Source organism: Ovis aries, chromosome 1, assembly GCF_016772045.2.
Source record: "Ovis aries strain OAR_USU_Benz2616 breed Rambouillet chromosome 1, ARS-UI_Ramb_v3.0, whole genome shotgun sequence".
In the NCBI taxonomy this organism is placed as follows: domain Eukaryota; kingdom Metazoa; phylum Chordata; class Mammalia; order Artiodactyla; family Bovidae; genus Ovis; species Ovis aries.
Window position 1 is genome coordinate 43,048,948 of NC_056054.1, and position 24,174 is coordinate 43,073,121.

The 24,174-nt window shown below is 35.9% G+C and overlaps 1 protein-coding gene and 1 long non-coding RNA gene across 5 annotated transcripts in view; both read right to left on the reverse strand.

Moving 5' to 3' along the window:
• LOC132659276 (uncharacterized) overlaps window positions 1-24,174 on the reverse strand; it is a 652,410-nt gene that overhangs the window by 304,028 nt on the left and 324,208 nt on the right. The gene's annotated exons all lie outside the window — the stretch shown is intronic.
• On the reverse strand, window positions 7,352-24,141 carry SERBP1 (SERPINE1 mRNA binding protein 1). 4 transcript variants are annotated; one of them, XM_004002061.4, is made up of 8 exons: window positions 23,743-24,141; window positions 19,889-20,039; window positions 19,207-19,347; window positions 19,005-19,076; window positions 18,308-18,382; window positions 15,650-15,827; window positions 11,971-12,144; window positions 7,352-9,548 (listed from the first exon to the last, which is right to left on the reverse strand). In XM_004002061.4, the coding sequence occupies exons 1-8, from the start codon at window positions 24,053-24,055 to the stop codon at window positions 9,492-9,494; spliced, it is 1,161 nt and encodes a 386-aa protein (XP_004002110.1). In that variant the 5' UTR covers window positions 24,056-24,141; the 3' UTR covers window positions 7,352-9,491. The 4 variants fall into 4 exon arrangements, with proteins under 4 accessions (XP_004002110.1, XP_004002112.1, XP_004002109.1 ...); XM_004002063.4 differs by having other exon boundaries at window positions 18,308-18,427; XM_004002060.4 differs by having other exon boundaries at window positions 19,005-19,094.

Genomic DNA, 24,174 nt, shown 5'->3' on the forward strand with positions numbered 1-24,174 from the left:
TACCCTACCATTGACTGACAGCACTACTGCAACACATGTTGCTGTTAAGCTGTGTCTGACTCTGCCACCCCATGGACTGTTACTCACCAGGCTCCTCTGTCCATGGAATCTCCCAGGCAGAAATACTGGAGTGGGCTGCATTTCCTCCTCCAGGGCACCTTCCTGATCCAGGGATCAAACCCATGTCTCCTGCAAGTCTCCTTCATTGCAGCTGGATTGTTTACTGCTGAGCTACCAAAAACATGTTTGAGCATGCCTTTGGCTGCGCACTCTGGCAGATAAAATGCCCTCTTTTCCGTGAATGACAGGATAGGTAACCTCATTCTGCCCTTGCTCCAAATAGTTTTTATAATCTTCCTTCCTTCCCACACACAAATAAAATTCCTAGATCAGATTGCCTCATTTACCAAGCCTAGTAGAGCTCACCAATATTCATATAGCCAGGCTTTCACTCCTCAGGAAAATTCGCAATACTTTAAATCCTCACTCCTGATACACATCCCAAAAGCCAACCCAGAAATCTCCGCTCTATTGAAATTATCAAATTCCTTAATTCTCTGGGACCTAAATACTACAAACAGAGTTCAAGTTCATTCTCAGTGAATTCACAGGCATCTCTACCAATTTGTGTGTAAAGATCATTACCTTCAATTATTCATTAAAAAGACCCTTTACCAGAAGCCAGAAACTCCATTTCCTGGGCCTCTATCTTTCTTATAAGCAATAGGAAAGCCAAGCTGTTATCTAGTTCTTTCCCTTTAGTGCCTTTTCCCCTCCACCCTGTCCCAATTTCTCAGCTTCCACGAATAGCCTACAGCTGCAACTCACCAATGCCCAGATACCAGTGAAAGAGATGCCAAGCTAGGCACATTCTATTCTAGTCAGTACCCCTTACTCGATTCTTGGTTTTCTCCATCAGGCTCTTTTTCTTCCACCTGATGTAGCTGTCATCTGTCCCAGTATCACTGCTCAAGCCTTCCAAAGAAGCCCTGTTCTTCTCTTTCTAGCCTGCAGGACTCAAGGACATTCACATTATCCACCCTTATGAAAGGCTAATAGGTAAACCCTCAAATTAATCACTCTCTAGAATAAAGAGATCAGAAAGTCCTCTTCTTCATGCTAGTGGGGGGAGGAAAAAGGATTAGGAATTTAATCAGTTGGCCAACTGATGATGGAAAGAAACAAGTCATATTTTTATATCAGTCTACACTAGAATAAATTTCCAATAAAAACTTTCCAAAATACACCCATAAAATATGGGTATTTAATAAAATACCCATAAAGATAAAAGATACTCATAAGATAAAAATATTTTCAAGATATGCCAGATAACTTACAGATCAATATGAAAAAAGAACCATCACTTCAAAGAAAAATGGACTGTGAGCAACTCACAAAATTCATATAAATACCCAGTAAGCATGAAAAAACACACCTGTTTTATCAAAGAAGTAAAAATTAAGTACCATTTTTCCCTTACCAAATTAAAAACATTAAAAATTAGCTGGTTAAGAGTACTGTTAGTTGGCTCTTTTCTGGAGGCAGCTGGGCAATATTCAGTAAAATTTGAGTCAGGAATTCCTTTGCTAGCAATGTAGACTAAACTGTATAAATCTCATAAAGTGAATAAAAAAGCTTTATCACAGCATTGACTAGAGGGGGATGGATGTTAAAGAGTAGTAACTGAAGCAATGGATCTTTGAAATAAAAGTTTATATAACAAGCCAATTTTTGCCTTTACTCCCATTCTTACAGGAATTGCTAATAATGATCCACAACCTCTAACATAGTACTTAGTCCATGCAGTTTTCAAGAGGTGTAACTCAGGCCTCACCATGACTAGTTTAAGGTAGGTGTTCTCTTCACTTCAGAGATGAGAAAACTATGGTACAAGTTAACTAAAACCAAGTCATACTATTAGAACCTGATACCAGAGTCTGGTTTTAGAGCCTAACTTCCAACTACTCTAATTCTTCTCTATGCAAGTGACTGCACAACAAATTTTTTATCAATTGGGATTCTGACTGTAGTTGACAATACCTGTGATTCCATAAAAATCTTTGAACCTATTGTTACTAGATAATCAAAAACTGGCATTTCCATACTTCTAAAGTTCTAGAGCATTCTTGGTTCTTTAGGAAACTACCTAAAAAGCAGGAAAATCTTAAATGACAGCAGGATAAATCTGGCACCAAGTTTGCTAACTTATCTACTCAGCTATCTAAATCTTACAAGGTACACAGTAGGTCACAGATGGAAAGTAACACTTCTGAGAAAGTCCATTATTTTAAGGACACTGGAAAGTATTTTAAAACTATGAATGAAAACATTATGCCAAAAAAAAAAAAAAATTATGCCTTCCAAATAGAAAAGTAACCAGAACAGTGTGTTCTCTCTTTAATTAAAATATCTATTAACTCCATCCAACTTAACCTGATTTTTTCCAAACATGGCTGTTTCTTAAGTAAAATCGAATTAGGGCCATTTTTATTCAGTTGTGTTGCTTGTATGAATTATTGAAACATAAATGCCTTTCCTTTATTCTATGGTAACTGGTTCCACATTTTGTTGATGGTTCTTTTATTTATAAGAGGCAAAACCATCCTTAATTTGGCTGAGATTTCAATCACATCTCCAAGAAACATACAGACCTATTATGTGATGCCACAAGGTCCCTTTAAATTAATTCAGGCCACATCAATTTCCACGACTGTGAAGAATTCTTCCACAAGGAACCCTGGCCTTGCCTAGGCAAGAGAATGTCAGGTGGAATCCGTATCTTCCCTTTTCCAATTTCAGATTTTAATACTACCCACAGGTAACTGGACCCAACAAAATACAGTAAAAGCTGTTACGAGATTCTGATCGAGACTGGTTTTCATAGGTCCTGGATTTTCACCAGAAAGATCGTAACCTGCATTAACATGGCTTTTCCTAAGAACCTCACGACCCTCATCCCTAGCCAAAACTATCAAGGTGAAAACTGGAGATTTCATTTATAAAAAGAAATCTTAACCTTATTCCATCACAGAGGGCATTAAAGACCATTTGCCTTCTTTCTCACAATTTCCTGTTTCTTCTCCTCTCACTCTCCCGCAGCTGCGGATGACTGGATTCCTTTGCACTCCTATAAACACTCCCTGTAGATCCCTCTGGTCTGTGGCAGGTTAACTTTCAGAACAGCTGTATAGACTTTCTTGTTGTTGTTAAAAACACCCACTTTTCATGTGCTTGCAATAGATTAAAAATAGCTAGAAAGGACAGTTAGCCAATAATTTCTCCAGCTACGGATACATCTCAAAATTTTTCCTCTAAAAATCTGCAGATAAAAGTTTAATAACTTTAAGTGACAAGAAACTGATGATCCTGGGGGGAAGGTAAGGAGGAACATCCATATTTGGGTGTCATTAGGAGGTGCTGATTATTATAACGGTGATTTTCTCTTAATAAACTGTCCTTTTTCTCCTAAAGAGAACTCAGCTTATTTTTATTTTCACTGAGCATTATATAGCATCCAAAGCACTTCTCTATTTCAGTCGTGACTTCCAGCTCTACTTTCTGACTTAAAATGCAGGGCTGGAGTGGAGGGTGCACCAATCCAAATGTATTGATACAGTGTATTATATTGTATCAACACACTATATAATACATTGTATCAATACAATGTATTGTATCAATCTGCTGTATAATACATTGTATCAATACAATGTATTATATCAGTCCACTGTGTAATACATTGTATCGATACAATGTACATCAGTCCACTGTACTGATACAGTGACAAAGTGCCACTCAATCTTCAATGGATAGTTATGAACAAAATACAGTGGTCGGAAGCACACACAATATACCTGGCTGGGTATGTGATTTTCTTTGTATGATTAGTGACGAATGGAGAAGTAATTTATCCAATCCAGTCTTCCCATGGCCTTTTTAAGTTACTACAACTGTAGCACCTAAGTGAAGCCTTGATAAACAAGTACACAGTATCAAGCTGAAACATTTTCTGTAGTTTTTAGGAAAAGGTGTTCTTTTTTGTAGGAGAAAAAACATGTGGAAGCTTCACTGGAAATTCAGAATTTTCAGAGAAGACAAACCAACTTCATCTATAAACAGAAAAGTTCCTGTGTTTAATTCATTTCACCAGTCATATAAACTTAAATATATTCAGCTACGAAATGCAGCTGGGGGTGGAGAGGAAGACACCATCTTCTTTGATGAGTTAGATAATTTCCAAACCTCTGGCAGCCTGAGCATTGACATAATGTCTAAACATGTGCTTATCTAACATTTGTCACTATTTTGTCAGTGTGCCTGCCAAACAAAGCAACAACTGACTGGATTATTACACCCAAGGTGTGAAACAAGGAATTCAGTGTGTAAAAGCTCCCATAATAAAATTTCTGACATTATTCATCAGCTAAATAAGAAAACTTCAGTCCCAAACTGACAAAAATTCTAGGCAATAACAAGAACCAAGTTCAACTGGATCATTTTATACATCTCCATTCTAGGTAAATGAAAACCATTTCTTCAAATTGAAGCGTTTTTGGTCCTAAAATCTGTGAGAAGTCAGCTGCAACTGCAATTATGGTGTTATGGTGTAAACAATACTGTCCAAACAAACTATTGTCATTCTCCCAGCTCAGTTCTCCAAGTAACAAAATCCTAAGTATTAACTAGCCCTTCACTTTTCACATTTCCATACCAGTACAGTAACACTTACGCAGCTATTTAAGGAATAAAGCCACAACCAAGATCAGTTCAGAGCAATTCTTATCACTTTAGGTAGTCTAGTTTTGAAAAATTCACAAAGAACTGGAGGTAACAGAGTAATTATCAACAAGTATTCTTTGTTTCCCAAGCACAAGACTGAGAATACACATTCAAGTGCACCAGAATGGTCATAGCCTCTCCAACAGGCAGCAAAAGGGACTAATGTTACTGATTTAATATTACCCATGTAATTAGGGGCTTCCCTGGTAGCTCAGCTGGTAGAATCCACCTACAATGCCGGAGACTCTGGTTCAATTCCTGGGTTGGGAAGATCCCTTGGAGAAGGGACAGGATACCCCTTCCAGTATTCTGGCCTGGAGAATTATATGGACAGAGGAGCCTGGCAGGCTTCAGTCCATGGGGTCACAGCCAGACACAACTGAGTCTTTCTCCATAAATTTCATGTCAACTGTCACATAAAGTCACGTAATCTGCCTTTCACATAATTAACACTTCCAACAAAAACATAATTTGGTAAATCATTTTCTAACTTGTATGGGCCATTTCTCACCCTTCCTTTCCATTTCAAAGTGAATTGACTCCCAGATAAGACAGAAGTAATGACACAAAAGCTAAATTCTGCCTAAATGGATATCCTGATTAAGCTGAGAAATGTAGTTCTCAGAATCCATTAATCCATGCCCCAGTTCAACCTAAGAAGTTGACATTTGTTTTCTGACCCATGTAAAATATTTCTATTTCTCATCTTATGGCACAGTCAGCACAATAGAAAGATATCAAGTGATAATTGCCACTAAATGTGAAAACCTATAACCATCCCATTAAGTGTCTTAGTCTAGCAAATTATACTTTCCATGACAGCTTTCAGAATATTTAGGTTGCAAACTCAATAATTTCTTAAAAAATAATAAATCTTTACTAAAAAGCTACTGAATCTCTTGCCCTTACTCTGATTAGAGATTAAATTAAAAGTTTTAAATACTTCAAATTTCACAGCTTCCCATATAGGGCGATTTAATCTGCACCTGTAACTTTTTTTTTTTTTTTTTTAAAGAACTCTTATGTTGACCTAAGTGATGGTGTGGACCAGGGATCAGCAAACATTTTCTGTGATGGACCATATATTTTAAACTTTGGGAATTATATACATCATTCACTTCTAAAAGGTAGAAGCCATTCTTAGCTCAGGAACTACACAAAACAGACCACAGGCTGAAATCTATTGACCTCTGGCTTAGATGTAGCAGTAATTTAAATGATACTTCCAATGTTAGCACTTCCTACCATGGACAAAATCTTAATGGTTTTAATAATTTATATCCTAATCACTTTCTGAAATTAAGCTTGTACTTTTAGGTTACCTTTCCTTACATTACTGATTTAATGAATTCCTCTCAATCCCTTTTCAATCACGTCTCATATAATCCCCATATTTGATCATCAGATCGATTCTCAAGTTGAAAGAACATGTTGGAGGTATACCTAGACTGAGCAAAAAATCATGAGCCCAGTTTCTGAAAGCTGACACTTAATATACAGATTAATGACAAAATCTGACAATTTTAGTGTTTATCTAATCAGGTCTGAAAATCTAATGAGGGATTTTACTGCTTTGTTACTAGATTTTAAGTGTTCTGCCTATTTATTTCAGTAGAAATACAATGTCTGGGTTAGACTCAATTTTCTAAGCATTTAATGTCTTTCTTTATAAAGCAGAGTTGCAGGCACCCAAGAGCCTATTAGGATAGATGTCTTCTAGATGTCCACTAGTATACATAATAATGATTTTAAAGTCAAAATCATTCAGGTTCTAGCAGCTCCACATTTCTGAGTTTTAACCCTTTGATATTTGGAACCAACCATATGTTAGTCTCTTAAAGATGTTTTAAAAACCTAATATACAGTATTCAGACTTTCTATGCAACTCCCTAACAGCATGTAACAAAAATTTTCTATTTCCAACCACCTATAGCAATTAGAAAAATAATACAATAAAAATGAATACCTAATATTCTCCCCCTCCATAAAACACCACAAACAACCCCCAAACATATTACTTATTTACAACTCGAGATATATTCTGCCTCCACTTTTTAAATGAAACTGAGTAAAGTAACTTAGATGTATAGGGCCTGGTGACACATTTAAAAATCTTTCATAACTGCACAAAGGTCTCAAAATATTTAACTATAAGAGACCTTATCTCCATCATCTCAATGTAAACTGAAAATATCTTAATAAAAAATATAAACTACTATTATTTCACTTTAAAAGCATCAAGACAGAAGTGCATTAGAACATTCTATCAGCCATTATTACCTTATTTGTGAAAAGACAAACCCCTGACATTCACTCAAACATGGAGTTTCCTACAAGAAATGTCAATTGTCATGTCGGTCCTTGAAATTCATTTTGCAATAATTAAATTTTATACTTAAAATATGTACTCTCCCAATTGCTATTTGACAGACGAGGTTAACAAACACTCCATACACACACGCCTGTTTGTGAAAAAGTGAAACATGAACATTACCTTTGGTGGTACACACACAGGTCAGAAGACACATGGCGATAAATGGGCTCCTATTTGATTGCTTTTATGACTTTTAAGAAGTGAGCATGAAAATAAAATCTTTATTTTCAGTTATTACCCACCAATAAGAGAAAGTTAGGTTCACAGTTTTAGCTCGTGACACAAAGTGAACTAGGAGGCAAATTTACATCCATCAGATACAACTAATGGACTGACTTTAAAATCCAGGCTATCTTGAAAGCTTGCAACATACCAGATATTGCTGTGTATTCTCTAGTGACAGAATGCCAGCAATGGCTGACAATGAGTAGAACTTATTTTTTTAATAGGTGTTTTCTATATGTTGCTAGAAATCAGGTTTGTTACATGTTCGTGTCCAAAAATGAGTTAAGATACTTTAAACACACTATGTATGGGTATGTTTAGGAATGTGTATGTTGCAATCTCAAGAGGGGTCAATAGTCCATATGGACTAAATTAATACTTGCCTCTGGGTAGCAGATATGTTTGTAAATATAAAATTATGTTTAACATTAGCACCAGTGCAGAACATGCTCAGCATCATAAGATCCAAAACACCAGCACAAGTTTATCCACCATTAAAAAAAACCAATTACCTCCTTCCTAAAATGTCAAACTAGCAGGTCACTTAATTAATTAATCCAATCTCAATGCGAAACTCTTGTACTGTATGCTTTCTCCTTTAGAAGTATCGGGGAAAACTAATGAGCTAAACAGACATTTTTATGACTTAATGTCTTATATCAAGTATTTTTTAAATTGGACATTACCACATAGATAGAAAATTACTAATAGTGACAAAAAGATCTTTAAACCTGTAAATAAAGCCCCTTTCCTGTTAATCAATGTTGCAGAAGACTTAAAAAAAAATCCTAGAAAGGCTGTTTATTATTCTCTCCATGTATGTTTTAGTAAGTGGTGATGCTCTTGATCAAAGAATCCATTATTAACCTAATTTTGTAACAGAGGAAGAGGTAAAAAGATACTTGTTACCTTCTACAGAATCTATCAAGACAAAAATTAATAGCAATATAGGAAATTTGGAAACAGTAAAATTTTTGGTTTTCATTTCATGGATGGTGCTGCTGTTCCAACCTTATAATCCCAGAAATTAACAACCTCCAACCTTACCATACTAACCAGTGCCCTTTGGTTTCTTTAGAACAAGGGAGAGTTAAAGGGTTGATTATGGATGTACAATTTTGATTTTGGGACCTTTCACACATACAAATCATACTGAGCGGCCACTTACTTTACAGAGCAGTTTAAATGTTAACACATTAGCCAAATTAACTTGTTCCACCCACCCTATTGGAGGAGGAAAAATCCAACACCCATAAAACTACTTCACTTGACAGTATGTGTCTACCAACAATAAGTAGCTTAAACAACTTTTAGCAGTAAGGTGTCTAGACTGATTTTTAAAATGGGCAAGTGACATTTTAAAAGTAAATATAATTGAAATTGAATCAATTATAATTTGAACCTAATGAACCATGCAGGAGCAAGGGTTAATAAACCAATGTGCTTTGAATTTGTTCAAGTACTGGTATTTCTGTATATAAAGATTTAGCATATATAACAGCTATCATGAGAAGTGAAAAACACCTTATCCCCAGAAATGAAAATATTAAAACTAAGTTAAAATACATAAAGTAGTTAGTATTCCACACAGCATAAAATTTGACAAAGTTTACATGTCCCAGTTGACCATGTGTGAAAATGCAAAGCAGGTATTAAAACTGATATTATGTCCAATATTTAAAACCAGTTTGTAATAGGGGGAACATCTAAATCCTTAATTAAAAAACACAAATGAAGTGAAAGCTTTAAACTGGTACACACTGTTCACACCTATATTTCAAGTTTGGAAATGCATATTTGCAAGCAGCAATACAAAAGTATTCATGAAGAATGCATAATCTCTGAAAATTATGAAAACATCCCTGCTACCAATACATTTCTAAATACAAAACTGACTACCATATTGTTACTTCTGTGTAGCAGGAGAAGTTCATTTTCAAAACAGATAAAATTCAGTCTTTAGGTGTGAATGGTATGAATGACAGTCTTTTTTTTTGTTTTTGTTTTTTTTTGTTTTTTTGTTTTTTTAAATTTCTTAGTCGTTTGGGATCCTTAAGCATGCAAGCCTCAAAGAGGAGGGTCCACAAAGGAACCAGGGTGGTCTTATGGCATCCAGTTAAGCCAGAGCTGGGAATGCCTCTGGGTCATCCACATCAGGAGCAGAAGCACTTGACTGAAAAAGAAAAAGAAACAAGCAAAATTAATGATTCTCAAAATCTTATATTTCCAGCGTCTACATTTAGACAGATTCTTAAAAACAACAAAAAAAAGTTTTATTACAGTAAGTAAAATATGCCAAAGCTTTTACTTTCAAAAGGTAAAATTATGGATCAGAATAGGACTTGAGGGGAATAAATTGGGAGACTGAGATCGACATATACACAGTGCTATATAGAAAATAGGTAACTAATAAGGACTGACTGTATCGTAACAACCTATATATAAAAAGAATCTAAAAAACAAGTGAATATGTGTGTATATATAACTGATCCACTAAAATTAAAAAAAAAAAAAGATTACAAATATTTGCAATGAGCCCTGTCCTGAATTTTCTATCAAGATCTGAGAAAACTCCTAGTAACACCATGGGTTATTTGTTTTTCTAACAAATCACACTAGTAGATTCACACAAGGTACGTATGTGGATTCACTGTTGCTCACTATTCTTTTATTTTTCCCACCTGCTAATAATAAGAATGGCAATGAAAGCAAGCTAAGAAACCAATTATTTAAGCAGCACATTCATAACTGATAGGAAGGAACTCAATGGCTATTTATAGTCAAAATACAAATTACAAAACAAAAAAGTATTAAAAAGATCCATATACACAATGCTGTCCTTTAAAAAGAACCCATGTTACAGAGGGAAAAAACAAACAAAATATCACTACACTGTTAAGGGTGACCATAAAATCTAGAATATTAAGTTACTACTATAATTAAACATTGTCAGACTCAATCAAGCAGATGGGGTGCCAATTTATCAGATGTTGAGAATTCAGGACATTATGGTTGGTTCTGAATAGACTGTAAGACACAATGAACTAACTCAAATTATCACTAAGCTAAGCTAAGCCACTTCAGTCGTGTCCGACTCTGTGCAACCCCATAGACGGCAGCCCACCAGGCTCCCCCGTCCCTGGGATTCTCCAGGCAAGAACACTAGAGTGGGTTGCCATTTCCTTCTCCATGAAAATATTCCATAAATGAATTTCAGTAACTCTTAAACATTCCACAAAATTTCCTAAGAACCTGTGAGAGTATAATACCTGGCAATCCTCTCTAAAACAGAAATTCACCTATCTGCTACATTACTGCTGATGATCTGAAATGTATATGATCTCTAAAAACTAACAGTACTGAATAAAACTGAAAGGATCATCCAAGTTCCTACATAATACCAAAGTATTTATCCAGGATTACTGAATAAATCATAGCAATTTGGTGTCCTTTTCAGAAAAAAAAAATCTCAGAACTTACAATCATGTGGCATTTCACACTGTACCAACTGAGTAACAGTAAATGAAGGTATAACCACTACCAACTTCTCCACCAACTTTTGTGTCCTGAAACATGATGTCTGCCCCTGGCAGCTACCATTCCAATTCCACAGGGTATTTTCTAGTCAGACAAGCTGTACAATGATCATTCTTTTCAAAACATTCCAGACCATTCTCACTTTCTTGAATCATAATATCTTCCTCTGTACAATAACCACTGTTTTCAAAACATTCCAAACCATTCCCATTTTCTTGAACCATAATGTCTTGCTTTTTCACTCTGTTTTTTCAGTGTTATTCCTTCTTGTACAGATGAAACCAGTCCTTCTACTGACAGATACACAACACTGTTTGCTCCTAGATAATCTGAAATATGCCCAAATTCTGGTTTATTGGCAATAAGCTCTTCTTTGGTTGGTATGTTTATTCCCATGAAGCATGGATATCTAACTGGTGGGGAAGCTACGTGAATATTAGTATCTCATCAATAAACCATGAACTTTGGGACCAAGCAGATCAAAATTCAAAACTACCAATTATTAGGGCTTCTAGCAAAATGTTTCAGAAAAATTTGTGTCACACACAGTGCAAGGCAATGGAAATCACAAAAAATAGGACAAAAATGAATCCCAACTTAATTAAGAGAACAGCTCTCCTGAACAAAATAGGAATCAACAACCAATCAATGTCACACTATTATATATTGGACACAAAGGTTTTATTAAGCTGACCTCTAAAAAGCAGTGAAGATTTGTCAAGACAATTATTGATATTTGGCACTTCAGGTAGACAAAGACCAAAAAATTACCTTGGTTCCTTGCACCTGAATTTCATCTTCTATAAAATGGCAATTTTTTTAAAAAGCACAGTACCATGACAAGCACTAAATTAATTGTTCAATAAAGGGTGATAAACTTAACCACTGCCAGCACAGTCATTTAAGTGCTTTAAACAAAAATATAACCTAAAATGTAATTTCTTAAAGGCATGCCAACCTTTTTCTTCTACTTATGTCCGCAAAAGGAGTTAGGTCAGTCATCCATCAAAAGAGGTCCCTCAAGTTACTTACAACGGTAGACTATATCTTAAAATTACCTTGTCAGTCCTGATGCCACGGTTTGGACGTCCGCCACGCCCACGCCCACCTCGTCCTCCCCTGCCACCACGTCCTGGGCGGCCAAGGTCTCCAAAATTGATCTCCAGCTGAGATGTTATATCATTTGCTGGCTTCCGGAAATGATGATCCATAACTGAGTCTTCAGCATGAGCCTAAAATTTCAAATGAAGGCCACTGGGTGATTTGATTAATAGGAAAGCAATGTTGTATATTTCTAAATGAGCTTTCTACAACCTGTCCTTTGTGTGAAAAAATGTAACAACAGGTAATAAGTAAGCTTTGGGATGACCTACAGTCATCTAGCAGGAAGAATTCCTTTCACTTTTCTCCACTTCATATTCCCTTAACTTTAGTTATAGGTGATTCTAGCAAGTCTTGATTACAGGTATTATCACAACTACTCAAGTGGCTGGGCCCCATCTCAAACCTACTGAATTATAATCTTTAGCAGTGAAGTAAGAATAGTGTTAGTTGCTCAGTCGTGTCTGACTCTGCAACCCTATGGACTGTAGCCTACCAAGCTCCTCCGTCCATGGGATTCTCCAGGCAAGAATACTTGAATGGGTAGCCATTTCCTTCTCCAGGGGATCTTTCCGATCCAGGGATAGAAGCTTGGTCTCCTGCACTTCAGGCAGATTCTTTACTCTCTGAGCCATCAGGGATGAATAAGTATGTTTAAAATATGCCCTTCAGATTAGGATTCCAATCTGAACCTCTGATGAAGACTTTTAGATAGATAGTATATATTTCTGTTAGAGATATTACTGAATCTCTTCATTAAGTTTTAGAGAGAACTTTTGCTCTATACCAGCTATGACTTGGGGAATAAACTGTGTACAGACTTCTCAAAATGCTTTTCTGTTTATATTTAAACATGGTCTGCCATATAAATTGGAGAACTACAGATTGAAGTGAAACAAGTTACATAAACAACCTTCCAAAACTTATACAAATAAAACCATGCCTTAAATTTACCAAAGGAACCTTCATTAAAATGAAGTCATCATGTTTGTGAAATTCAGATCCCAAGCCACCTGACAGACTACAAAAATGCCAAGCAATCTCACACTGCTTAATGCCTGATTTTCTTTTGTACATTTGGGAAAATGGGTTTTAATCTTCTAGTTGGAAGCTTCCTATACTAAAGTATGTTTTAATTTTTCTAAATACATGTATAATCCTCTTTTCTGAAGGGTATTTCATTCTAAATATCTTGTAATATTACAACTGTTAATAATTACCTTTTCAAGTACAAATTCTTTATTTGTAAACAGATTTTCATTCCTTTAATCATCTAATACCCAAACTAAATTACATCCCTTTTGTGTCTTTCTTTAAAAAGAAAGGTCTTTAAAAATATTTTCAAATTTTTTTAATTTTAAAAAATATTAATTTTAACATTTAAAAAATATTAACTTTAACAGAGCCTAAAATACAAAATCACTAGCAAATAAGTCAATTAAATATGTGAAGTGTCTGATTTTAAATGTTAGCTATTGCAAAACAACAATATCAATTTATTAGTTAAAACCATTTATAAATTTCTAGAGCAAGAAGCAAAGAAGTTTTAGGTGATATATTACTGAAGACAATCCTGAAGGTATTACTATAGTAATTAAGAGGAAGCCTGGATATTCAGGTTACAACCCCAATCTTCAAGTAAACTACCAGGATCAATTTACAGGGGTTTTTTTTTTTTTTCTATAGCACTGTGCAATAATTAAGGAAATAGAGCTTGGTCTCAGCTGTCAAAAATTTAGTTCTCCATTTCTCAAAAAAGTATTTTCCTTTCCCTAACTACTTCATTTTTATTATGAAGATGAAGGTAAGTATAATAAAAGAAAAAAGAGTACTCAAAGCACTGTATACAACAAACTTAAAGATCTGTTATAAAGTTACAATGAGGTTGCATCCTGATAAACCCCAGATTATCTCTAAGTCCAAAATACATTTAATATACCTAACCTACCAAACACATCATAGCTTGGCCTAGCCTACCTTCAATGTGCTTAGGACATCTACATTACCCAACGGCAGAGCAAAATCATCTAAAACAAATCCACAAAGCCTTTATTATAATGTGTTAAATATCTCATGTTAATTTATTAAATGTAGTATTGAAAGTGAAAAGCAATAAAACAAAAACCAAAAGCTCTACATCAGAGACAATCTGTATTCAAGTGATAAGGCCATATATGCCAATAAGGCCAGATTCCAAGTACAACATCACAAAAGTAGCCTAACTATGAGGGTCCAAGCATTTGTAAGTGGTTGATAAAGAAAATGTCCTAGTTTCAAGGTTATTCATAACCAATTTCACATTTTATAATTTTCAGAAAATTCTATTTATATATCACCTTGTGTAATAATTATTTCTGAAAAGCTCAATATAAAATACTTAAAGCTGGGATACTTAACCAGATGTCTATAAAATGTATCAAGAGGTTGCAGGGCATTAATGGTAATGATATAATCTAAAATTATACTGAAGTATTTTATGTCTGTGTTCTGTTCTGAAGAAAAGTTCTGTTGGGACCACAAAAACTTATAATTGTCTCAAAGGTACCAAAGTACTTTACTGAGCGACTTCACTTTCACTTTTCACTTTCATGCACTGGAGAAGGAAATGGCAACCCACTCCAGTGTTCTTGCCTGGAGAATCCCAGGGACGGGGGAGCCTGGTGGGCTGCCATCTATGGGGTCACGCAGAGTCGGACACGACTGAAGTGACTTAGCAGCAGCAGCAAGCAGTTTTAATAATTAGTTCAAATGAATAATCTCCCTAAAGTGAACCTCTATGGTTCTTTAAATCAAGATTCTCTTTGGATTTTACAGATACACGAAACAACTTTATCAGCAAGAACTACAAAACCCAAAGCATTCTAATGAAGCAAAAAATTTTTTCTTTACCGATAGGAAATGACACAAGACTGTCTCATTTATACTACTTTCATGATGCCCATGTTTAAAAAATCATCTCTGAATTTTTACTTTAGTGCAGAATATTTCCAAGCTTGTTTCACAATTATTTTTTTGCTTAGAAAATTATAATGTAGAAAGATTTTACTGTATTTTTTAAATTATCAGATTGCCTTCATAACATTTCAGCCTAACTGAGACTAAAAGCTCATACTTACATAAACCCTAAAAAGATATAGCAGTGGGACAGTCCCCTAAGAATGCGTCCCAAGACTTAAATAAAAGCTACCAAATCAAAAGTCACTCGTCTTTCTGGAGTATTTTCATTAGTTTCCTTGTTTCCTAAGGAAAGGAAACTCATAAATTCTCTGGTCTTCACAAGCTATTACTCTTCAGTAATGATTACCTAAAGATTCCCAGATATTATTTATATATGGCATAGGCAGACAGTTTAAAGTTACACCACGTAAAAAATGCCAACCTTTCAACCTAATACAAATCTTAATGACTCCCAGTTAAGTAAGATTTTAAAAAAGATTAAAACTTTAAAAGAATAATTTCTTAATAGTATATTATAATATAGCTTATTTTCCTTTGGGGGCAATATATGTCTCAAATAATCCTATGTAAAACTTTATTTTATAAACAGATTACCCATGTGAAATTTTAAAACAAAAATTGTATATGCAATTCAAGACAAATCTGAACATTTTCAAACACCACAAAACTTCACTTTACCTCTTCACTTTTTGACTTATGAAGAACAAATCCCTTCTTCCACTGCCCATCAGCACCTTCATTTGGTTTTCGGATATTAAATTCTACTTTTGCCCGGTCCTTATTTTGAATAGCCTTCCACTCATCCAAAGTCATTTCTTTTGGACCCTCTTCCTTTACTTCTTCAACTTCATTTTCCCTGTGTGAAGATGTTTCAGTATTACACCTGGTAGGGGGCTCATAAAATCACAGAACTTATAAGTGTAAGGGAGGAAGTACCAACCTTAGCTGGTTGGTAATCATCTAGATTATCCAAGGACAGGAGAATCAGTTTTCTTTGTAACCCAATGGCTAACATGTGACTTGGTAGAGACCAGGAATTTACTGTTTGTTAAATCACTGAAAATGTGGATAATGAAGGAACATACAATTCATCTTCATAAACTCTTAAACGATCATCTATCAGTAACACAGTTTCTTAAACCTAGAACACATTTTTTTAAAACCACACTACTGTTTTTAAAACTTACAGTATGTGATTGAAATCCGATTTAGCTTCTGCTAAAACACATTTTTAATTTCCATAATACATAATTCATAACACACATGAAGGTAATCATTTAGGCTGCCCATGACAACCAAGTTTTATATTTAAGAATATAAGAGAACTGTTCCCTGATCCATTTTTATAACATTTAAAGCAAATCTCTAATTTCTACAAATCCAATCTTTATATATACTCCAACTTTCAAACCAGTGTATACATGAACAGGAAACTAAAGTTTCACTAGTAACGGAACTTTTTATAAAATACTGGTTTTCAATACTTAATACCAAATTGTGTTATTTCTAATATAATTCTCAGACTATAACTATTGTATAGTATCCTGTTTCCTTTTTACACAAACAAAGCATGCACCTAGGAATTCACTATTTAATCTCAATTTTCAATTATCACCAAACAAGTTTGCTATTTTGGGAGCACTGCTTCTTTCCAAAGATAGTAGGTGATTCAGTTAGCCTCAGAGCTCAAGTTACTCCCATACATGCTATTCTTTACTGTTCGACAAATCTCATCTTAAACTCCCCAGACCAAGTTCATACTGAATTGATGCAATTTTAAATATCAAGTCCAACCCTGTCAGTTTGCAGATCAGAAAATTAAAGAAAGAAAAAAGGTCCCAGTTACTCATAAGTTGTAACGTAGCCAAGAACAGAACTCAGCATACATTTATCACGTCATGAAACCATGACATCTACCTTCAAGGGTTCTAAGAATCAAATGAAACAAAACAGAAACTCAAGAACTATACTTAAAGGAACCAATCAAATTCAGCCTAAACTGTGTTTCTTAAGTTTACACTTGCATATGTAAGCTAATGTCATCATCATGGTCTTTAGGCTCAATACCTCGAACCCCAATTTCAGTCCTGGGAACTGAGCTAAAATTTGCTTCCAATACCCTATCAATACCAGTATATCTCTTACATAACTGTATGTATAAACAGTTATAATCCTGGCAGATTACTCTTAAGGTGATATAAATGTTCAAATATTTAAACAAATTAAATATTTATTCATTTAAATAAATGACGGTTCTTCATTAAGAGAACAATATTTGTGTTGAGCTTTGTAAAGTAATTAAGTGTTGTATAAGGTTCATTTAACTTACCTATTCCATTGTTTACCACACAAAATATTCAGTTTCATATAAAATAAAACAAAGTTCAACTCAACACCATGTATTTTTAATCTAATAGTAATAATAGCTAAAATAACTAATAGTGTAACTAAAAATATTTATACTTTTAGTAATAACTAAAAACAATAGTAATTTTCTCTAATAATAAATCAATTATTATTCCTTATTTAAGCAAATCCACCAAATATGACTTTCTAATCATTAATAGTGCTTCATTCTAAGAACAATTCTGGAGAAGAGTTTAGAAAAGCATCCCCTCCCTAAATGATTTGATTATGCCTTGATTAAGAATTACTGACCTAAATAATATGCAATGCAAGACTTTACATACTGAAAGAAATGACTGACATATAACTTCTGCTTGTATTGATGGAAGACAGAGGAAGGCATAGAACTATTTCTACCAGCATAACTTGAGTCTTTAAAACTCTCCAATCCTTGAACAATTTAATTTCAAAACTGTCTTGTACCTAAAAACTCAGAAAATAAGAAAAGCTAGTTAAAGGATAACATATTCTGGCCCTTGCTCTCCTCACACATTTTAAAACAAGCCAATAATGCTGTATTCCACATTCTATGTCAACGGAAACAACCTTCAAAGAGATGGAGGAACTAATTTTAATAGTCACATTTTCTCATTTTAAACTGTCTCAGTATAAAATGTGTACAGTCCAAAGTACTGTGAACTATGAGTTGCAAATAATTCTCAGGTTAAAACAACTAGTTTTTGTGCTCAGGGCTAACAGGATTTACTAAAATATCTATTTTCCTTATCTTTTTAAGATGCCAATGGTAAATTCAAACAGCCCAACATATACATGTGTAAAGTACTCCTCTACTATTTGAAGGAATGGAGTACAATAAAGTCTTTCCTATTAAAAAGAAAATATTTAGCAACATTAAGTCTACAGATTTTTTTTGGTAAACCCCGAACATTGCAATGCTCAACCATTACCACCACATACAAAATCACTTACTTATTTTCAGTGTCCGCAACTGGATGTTCTTCACCTTCAGGTGTTTCCTCAGTCACATTTGATTGTTCCAAGTCACTGCAATTATAAGATATTTGTTTCTGAATGTATTTGGGGGACTCTCTAAGGAAAGAAAGAAAAAAAGGCATCTAGGTCCATTTACATGTAGTTAAAAGAGTATACAAAAGTATTTTAAAATTCTCACATTCCCAGTTTTTTCCTACTGAATTTACTCCCCTGTAGAACATTACAAGAAAATAATTTAAAAATATACACTGATCCAAGTTACAGCTCAAGCACACTACTCAAAAAGTAGAAAGGCAGCACTTCTAAAATAAAGACCCACCAGCTTTTCAAGTTTTTATAATCACCAAAAGGTTAATAGCTAGAATAAGAATTATAAAATAAGAAACACACAATAGCAGAATACTCAACTAACTTCAATATAAGATTTCAGTAAAAGTGATACACCTATATGAAAAGTGTCACACGTTTGAAACAGAGGAAAATTGGTCATTTGACACATTATAACCCTAACATATCCAAAAAATCACCCATCATCTTGTAAGGAAGTAGCTGAGATAACAGCATCCATTCTTGTCCCTAGGACAAGTAAATATTTAACAGAACTAAGGGCAAATCTCAACCATAAACTATACAATTTTATTAAAATTATTTATTAAGAAACCGAAATACCAACGTTAATTCATCTTTGACAGTTCCCCAGTTGTGAGATCCGCTCCCTCCACGTTTGTCCTCATGCTTCAGGCCACTGTAATGTGAAAAAGAACTAACAAAACTGAGTTAACATAATACTCTTTACTTCTAGAAATTCAAATTTTGTTTTATTAAAGAAGTAGATTCAAATATTAAAGTATAATAAAAACCAATATAAGACTTACGATCTATCACTTCCACTATGCCTATCAAATTCACGTTTGCCACGAGAATCAAAGCCATCTCCCCGGCCCATTCCACGTCCACGACCTCCTCGACCTCTTCCAAGACCACCACGGCCTCGGATAGGCCGGTCAATAATCGGTCTACAACAAATGAAAAATATTACATACTTCTAAGGTTTCTGGAAAAAAGAATGAGAGAAAGTCAAAGACTCAAAAGTACAGGAACATATTTACTGGCTCACAGCCCAACTGTTAAATGTTTTAGAAATTCAAAATAGTCTATTTCTAAACAGTTAAAGGGAATCAGAACTAGGAAATTCTCCAAAGTAAGAAAATTATTTTGACATTCTCTTTTACTACTAATATATATACTCTTCCACTGTTACTCATTTCACATTATAATCTAATAAAACTGCTATTCACTCATATACTTAAAAATTAAAATAAACACATCTAACCTGCATAATTGAAGTGTTTCACTACAAGAAATCTAAGTCTGAATACCAAAAACTGTTACCAAAATGTCATTAATAACATAGATACTCATACTCACATGGTCTGCTGAAAAAAGTGATAAAATTAACCAGCCACACTGCTTCCTGGCAATTATACTCAATTTATATGCGTTAAGATGTATGTCTATAAACTGACAATACATGAAGAGATTAAGAAACAATCTTGCCTATCAACGGAAAATTCTCCTCCTTCACCCTTTTCTTCAAGTGGCTTTTCGAATCTTCTTTCACGAGGTGGTCGCCTTTCTGGTCTCCTATCAATTATCTTCCCTTCACCCTGAAGTTGTTGATCAGGTCTTCTTCCAACACGTCTTATTCCTAAAACGATTAAAAAAAAACAAAAACAAAACAAAACCCATATAAGCAAATCATTTTTGCAACACAAAACATTTAGGCCTAGACTGTTAGAAAAAAAAAATACTACTCTTTAAGTCCACTACTAGCATTTTCTGTTGAAAAAGGCTAACACTGGGCACCTCTGAAGTTTAACAAAGTACTTCAGAAAAATTCCTATTTAAATAAACTTGTTTCAAAATTCCATTTGGTTTGCCAAACCATTACCCCCTCTAAAGCACTCTCTGTAATTGACCTGGAAGTCATTTAGTTATTTCTCTCACTTTTCAAGATGCCTACCTCTTAATTTAAAATTCTAAATTCAAGAAATCTTAAGCAAATGATATAATAAAAACAATTAATACAGTAGCCATTTACAAATAATAGTCAAGCAAACCAACACAATCACCAGATAAGGACCCTTAAAAACAAAAAAAAACCACACCAACAGTGAAGGCATTATTTTATTTTACATCATCTGAAGAGGAAAAGAGAGTAAAAAGACTGATGATTTTACAAAATTACAAAACTGAAGGGAAAGCAAATGCCATTTAAGATTATATCCAATGACTAATAAGGTCCTACTGTATAATATGGAAAACTATATTCAATATCCTGTGACAAACCATAAGGGACTATATTAAAAAAGATTATATACACACACATGTATAACTGAATCACTTCAGCGTACAGCAGCAAGTAACACATTTTGTAAATGAACTATACTTCAATGAAAAAATTTTAAAAAGATTACATCTCCATAGTTGAAAAGAGCTACTTAACCCTCTTCCTACTGCAGTTTATATATATATGTATATATATAAACATATACATACATACTACACCTGGTTTTAAAACACATTGTTATGCAACCAGAAGCAATTATTATGGAGAAATTTTTTTTGGTTTGCCCTTACAATTATGTTTTCAAAAAATCTTTAAAAACCACATACACAAATTAAGCAAGATGTAAGAAACAGAAACTTGTGACACTAAATGATGGCTGAAGCATTTACTGATTTCCCTCTTCCTTACCTTTTTTCTGTTTGTGTCAAAGGCCGAAAGGCCCCATGGTGGCCTTAAGGATAATACGTAGACTGATGGTTAAATTTATGACTGTAAAATTTTAGGTATGCTCTAATTCCAAAACCACAATTTCTGACAGTCACCTGAGGAATTGATTTCACAAGATATTAAGTTGGTTCACTCTGCTTCTAAGAAAGTGTACCGCCACCAAGATGCACCCAACTGTTCAGTTGCTTGCAGTCAAATGGTAAACGTCAAACTCTGAAATTTTAAGGTCCGTTCCACATAAACTCTCAGGACAGGACACAAACATTAGACCTTACACCGAGGCATTTAAAAAAATTTCTTCAGAGGTAGTGAGTGTATGGGGTGGAGCTACAGAACCAGTTCTTATAATATCCAAGCCTCACACACCCAGATGAACAATGGCTTGCTTCCACACTCCAATATTCAGTTATCAGGCTTACAGAATCTAAAACACAAATAAATCCACGCAGCAACTGACATTTAAAAATGTGTCTCTAGATTTTTCACTATATTCCAGGCTTTCAACATTGAAAAAACAAACAAGAATAGACCTTAGCGATGTTCAGTGGTGTCCATTCTCAAATTCCTCAAGTGGGCAAAAGATAAACTACAAAATTCATAGAATATAAACAGTAAATACCTACCTAAAGCATATCTGATTGTGCCAGGACCCCTATTCAAAGGCACAGAACACATGATCAGGTTAACAATCCCTCCTACTACAAGAGTCCAGGACTTTTGTTTACAGGTCTATACTTCCCCAATGCCCAGAAATGATTGCTACATAGTAGGCTCTCAAAATGAACTTTTTTCATTCAACATTTTTATAACCTGTGTTTTATGCAATTTAAGCCTAAGTGTCCTCTGAAATGCTGACCTAAGGAAAATGTTGATAGCTAATAATGGAAATTATTGAATTTGACTACTGAATGGTAAACGTAATCCTGCTCATAAATTTATGAAATAACTTTATAATTTAAAATACTAGGTTCCAGGTAAAAGTTTATTTCATAAACGGACTTTATGATCAAACTGAGGGGTTTAAAGCACACCTCATGTTTTGAACATTCAAAACGAGTGAACACATTTCAGATTCCATTTTTTCATGTACCTTCTTTGAATTAGCGATACAGGAGGTAAACTTGAGCACAGTTTAAATGACTACACAAGTCAGTGTTCCTTAACATAGAAATTAAACGATTTATTACATTGTGCTACAGCCTATAGAGCCTGCTATAAAGATTAGCCGAGTATTTAGCCTCAAAGATGCATGCTAATACTCCAACGTGTGCTTCCCTCTCCAACCTGTAATTTTAATATAATTGTTTTATTTACCACCTAGGTTCTTCATCCCAAGCCTCAAAACGTTCTATTTCTTAAAAATTCTAAACCAAAACCTAACACAATTGTTTTCATTTTCAAATTAGCTGAACGCTAGCTATCAAATTCAACTAAAGCTCAGAACTCCTTTCTGAAGCACGTGGCAAAATTTCAACTTTCAACACACAGAGGTAATCTCTACGATTCAGAACTTAGGTCCTACACCTACTTACTTCGGATCTGTAAGATTTTTCCTTACTCCTCACTGCTATGCTTTTTCACCCACCACCAAAGAGAAACCAGCAATGAGGGAGAGTGCAAACACCAAGTTCAAGGCAATCCCGCGAAGTTTACAATGACCTGGAAGCAGCTACTACCCGCCAATGAAATCCCGACCACGCTTCACGCACATGGGGAGAAAAAGCCATAGACTCAAAAGGACTCAGCGGTGGCTACCGCTGTGACAGCCACGAGGCTCGCGCCAGGGGCACACCACACGAAACACTGCGTGCAGTGGGGAGGTGGGTCCGCGGGGGTTCGACGGGGTAGATAAAAAGATCTTGACTCGAGAACGAGTTTCAGGATTTCCTGCCAACACGTTTTCATTCAGAATTCCCGCTTCTGGTCAATCCCGAGGGGCTAAATTCCTCTCCCAACAGCTTGAGTCACTCCAGCAAGTTATTAAGTTTGTAATAGTTGAGGGGGCGAGGGGTGGACAATAAAGCACGTGTGCACCTAAAAGGGCAGCTTTTCCCACAATATCCGAGCGGTTCGAACATGCCTGCGGAGAGGTGTGCGCGCGGGCAGAAAACTCGACCCTCTTTTTCGGGCGTACCCCGCGCCATCCTGGGACAAGATGGCAAGAGAGTAGCCTGAAGGAGACAACCTCACCTCAGAGCAGCAGACTGAGGGGGCAGCTCTGAGCAGGAAGAAGCCGCGGAGCCCCCGCTGTCCGCTTCACTACAAGTGCTCCGAGGAGTGGCTCCCTTCACCGAGCCTCGGTCCATGCGCTCGCCCGCCAAGGAATCCGGCGGGAAGGCAGCAGCCTCCCAGGATCCCGACCACGCTTCTCGGCTCAGACCTGAGGCGGGAAGGGGTGGTTCCAGTATCCTTGCAGGTGGCGGTTTGAACTTGGGCTTAACACGCTCCCAACACCTTCGCAGGACCTGGCTTTTGTCGCGTTGAGGGAAACGCCGGGATATCAGTGGCCAAGTCTCCCGCGAACCCTCGGAGCCCCAGAAGCGAGTGTTAGCCGCAAGTCTCCTCGCTCCTTCCCTCCATCCCGGGTGTCTCCCACCTTCTACCACTGCTTTACCTTCTTTCTTAAGCGCCACAGGCGGCTGCGTCTCCTCCTTCTTGTCAACCACGCCGACGCTGGGGGGCAGCGGGTTCTTGCGGTCTTTCTGGGACTCTTTACGCAGCTGTTTGCCCGCCGCATTGGAGTTGGTCTGAGCTGCGGCCTGAGCTGCGCTCTTGGCCCCAGGGCCCCCAACGCCGCCCCCGCCGGCTTCTTTTTTCTTGTTCTCTGCTGCCTTCAACACCTCGAAGGGATCCGATTCGTCGTCAAATAACTGGTCGAATCGGTTGGTGACCACGCAGCCGAAGCCTTCCTGTAAGTGCCCAGGCATGATGGTGGCTCGGCGGCGCGTTCCTCCACGGATTGCAGCGGGCCGCGCCGAGCCAAGAGCGCCTGCTTCAGCTCTTCCCACAAGATGGCCGGGCCGAGAGAGGGGGGCTGTCTTCTCTT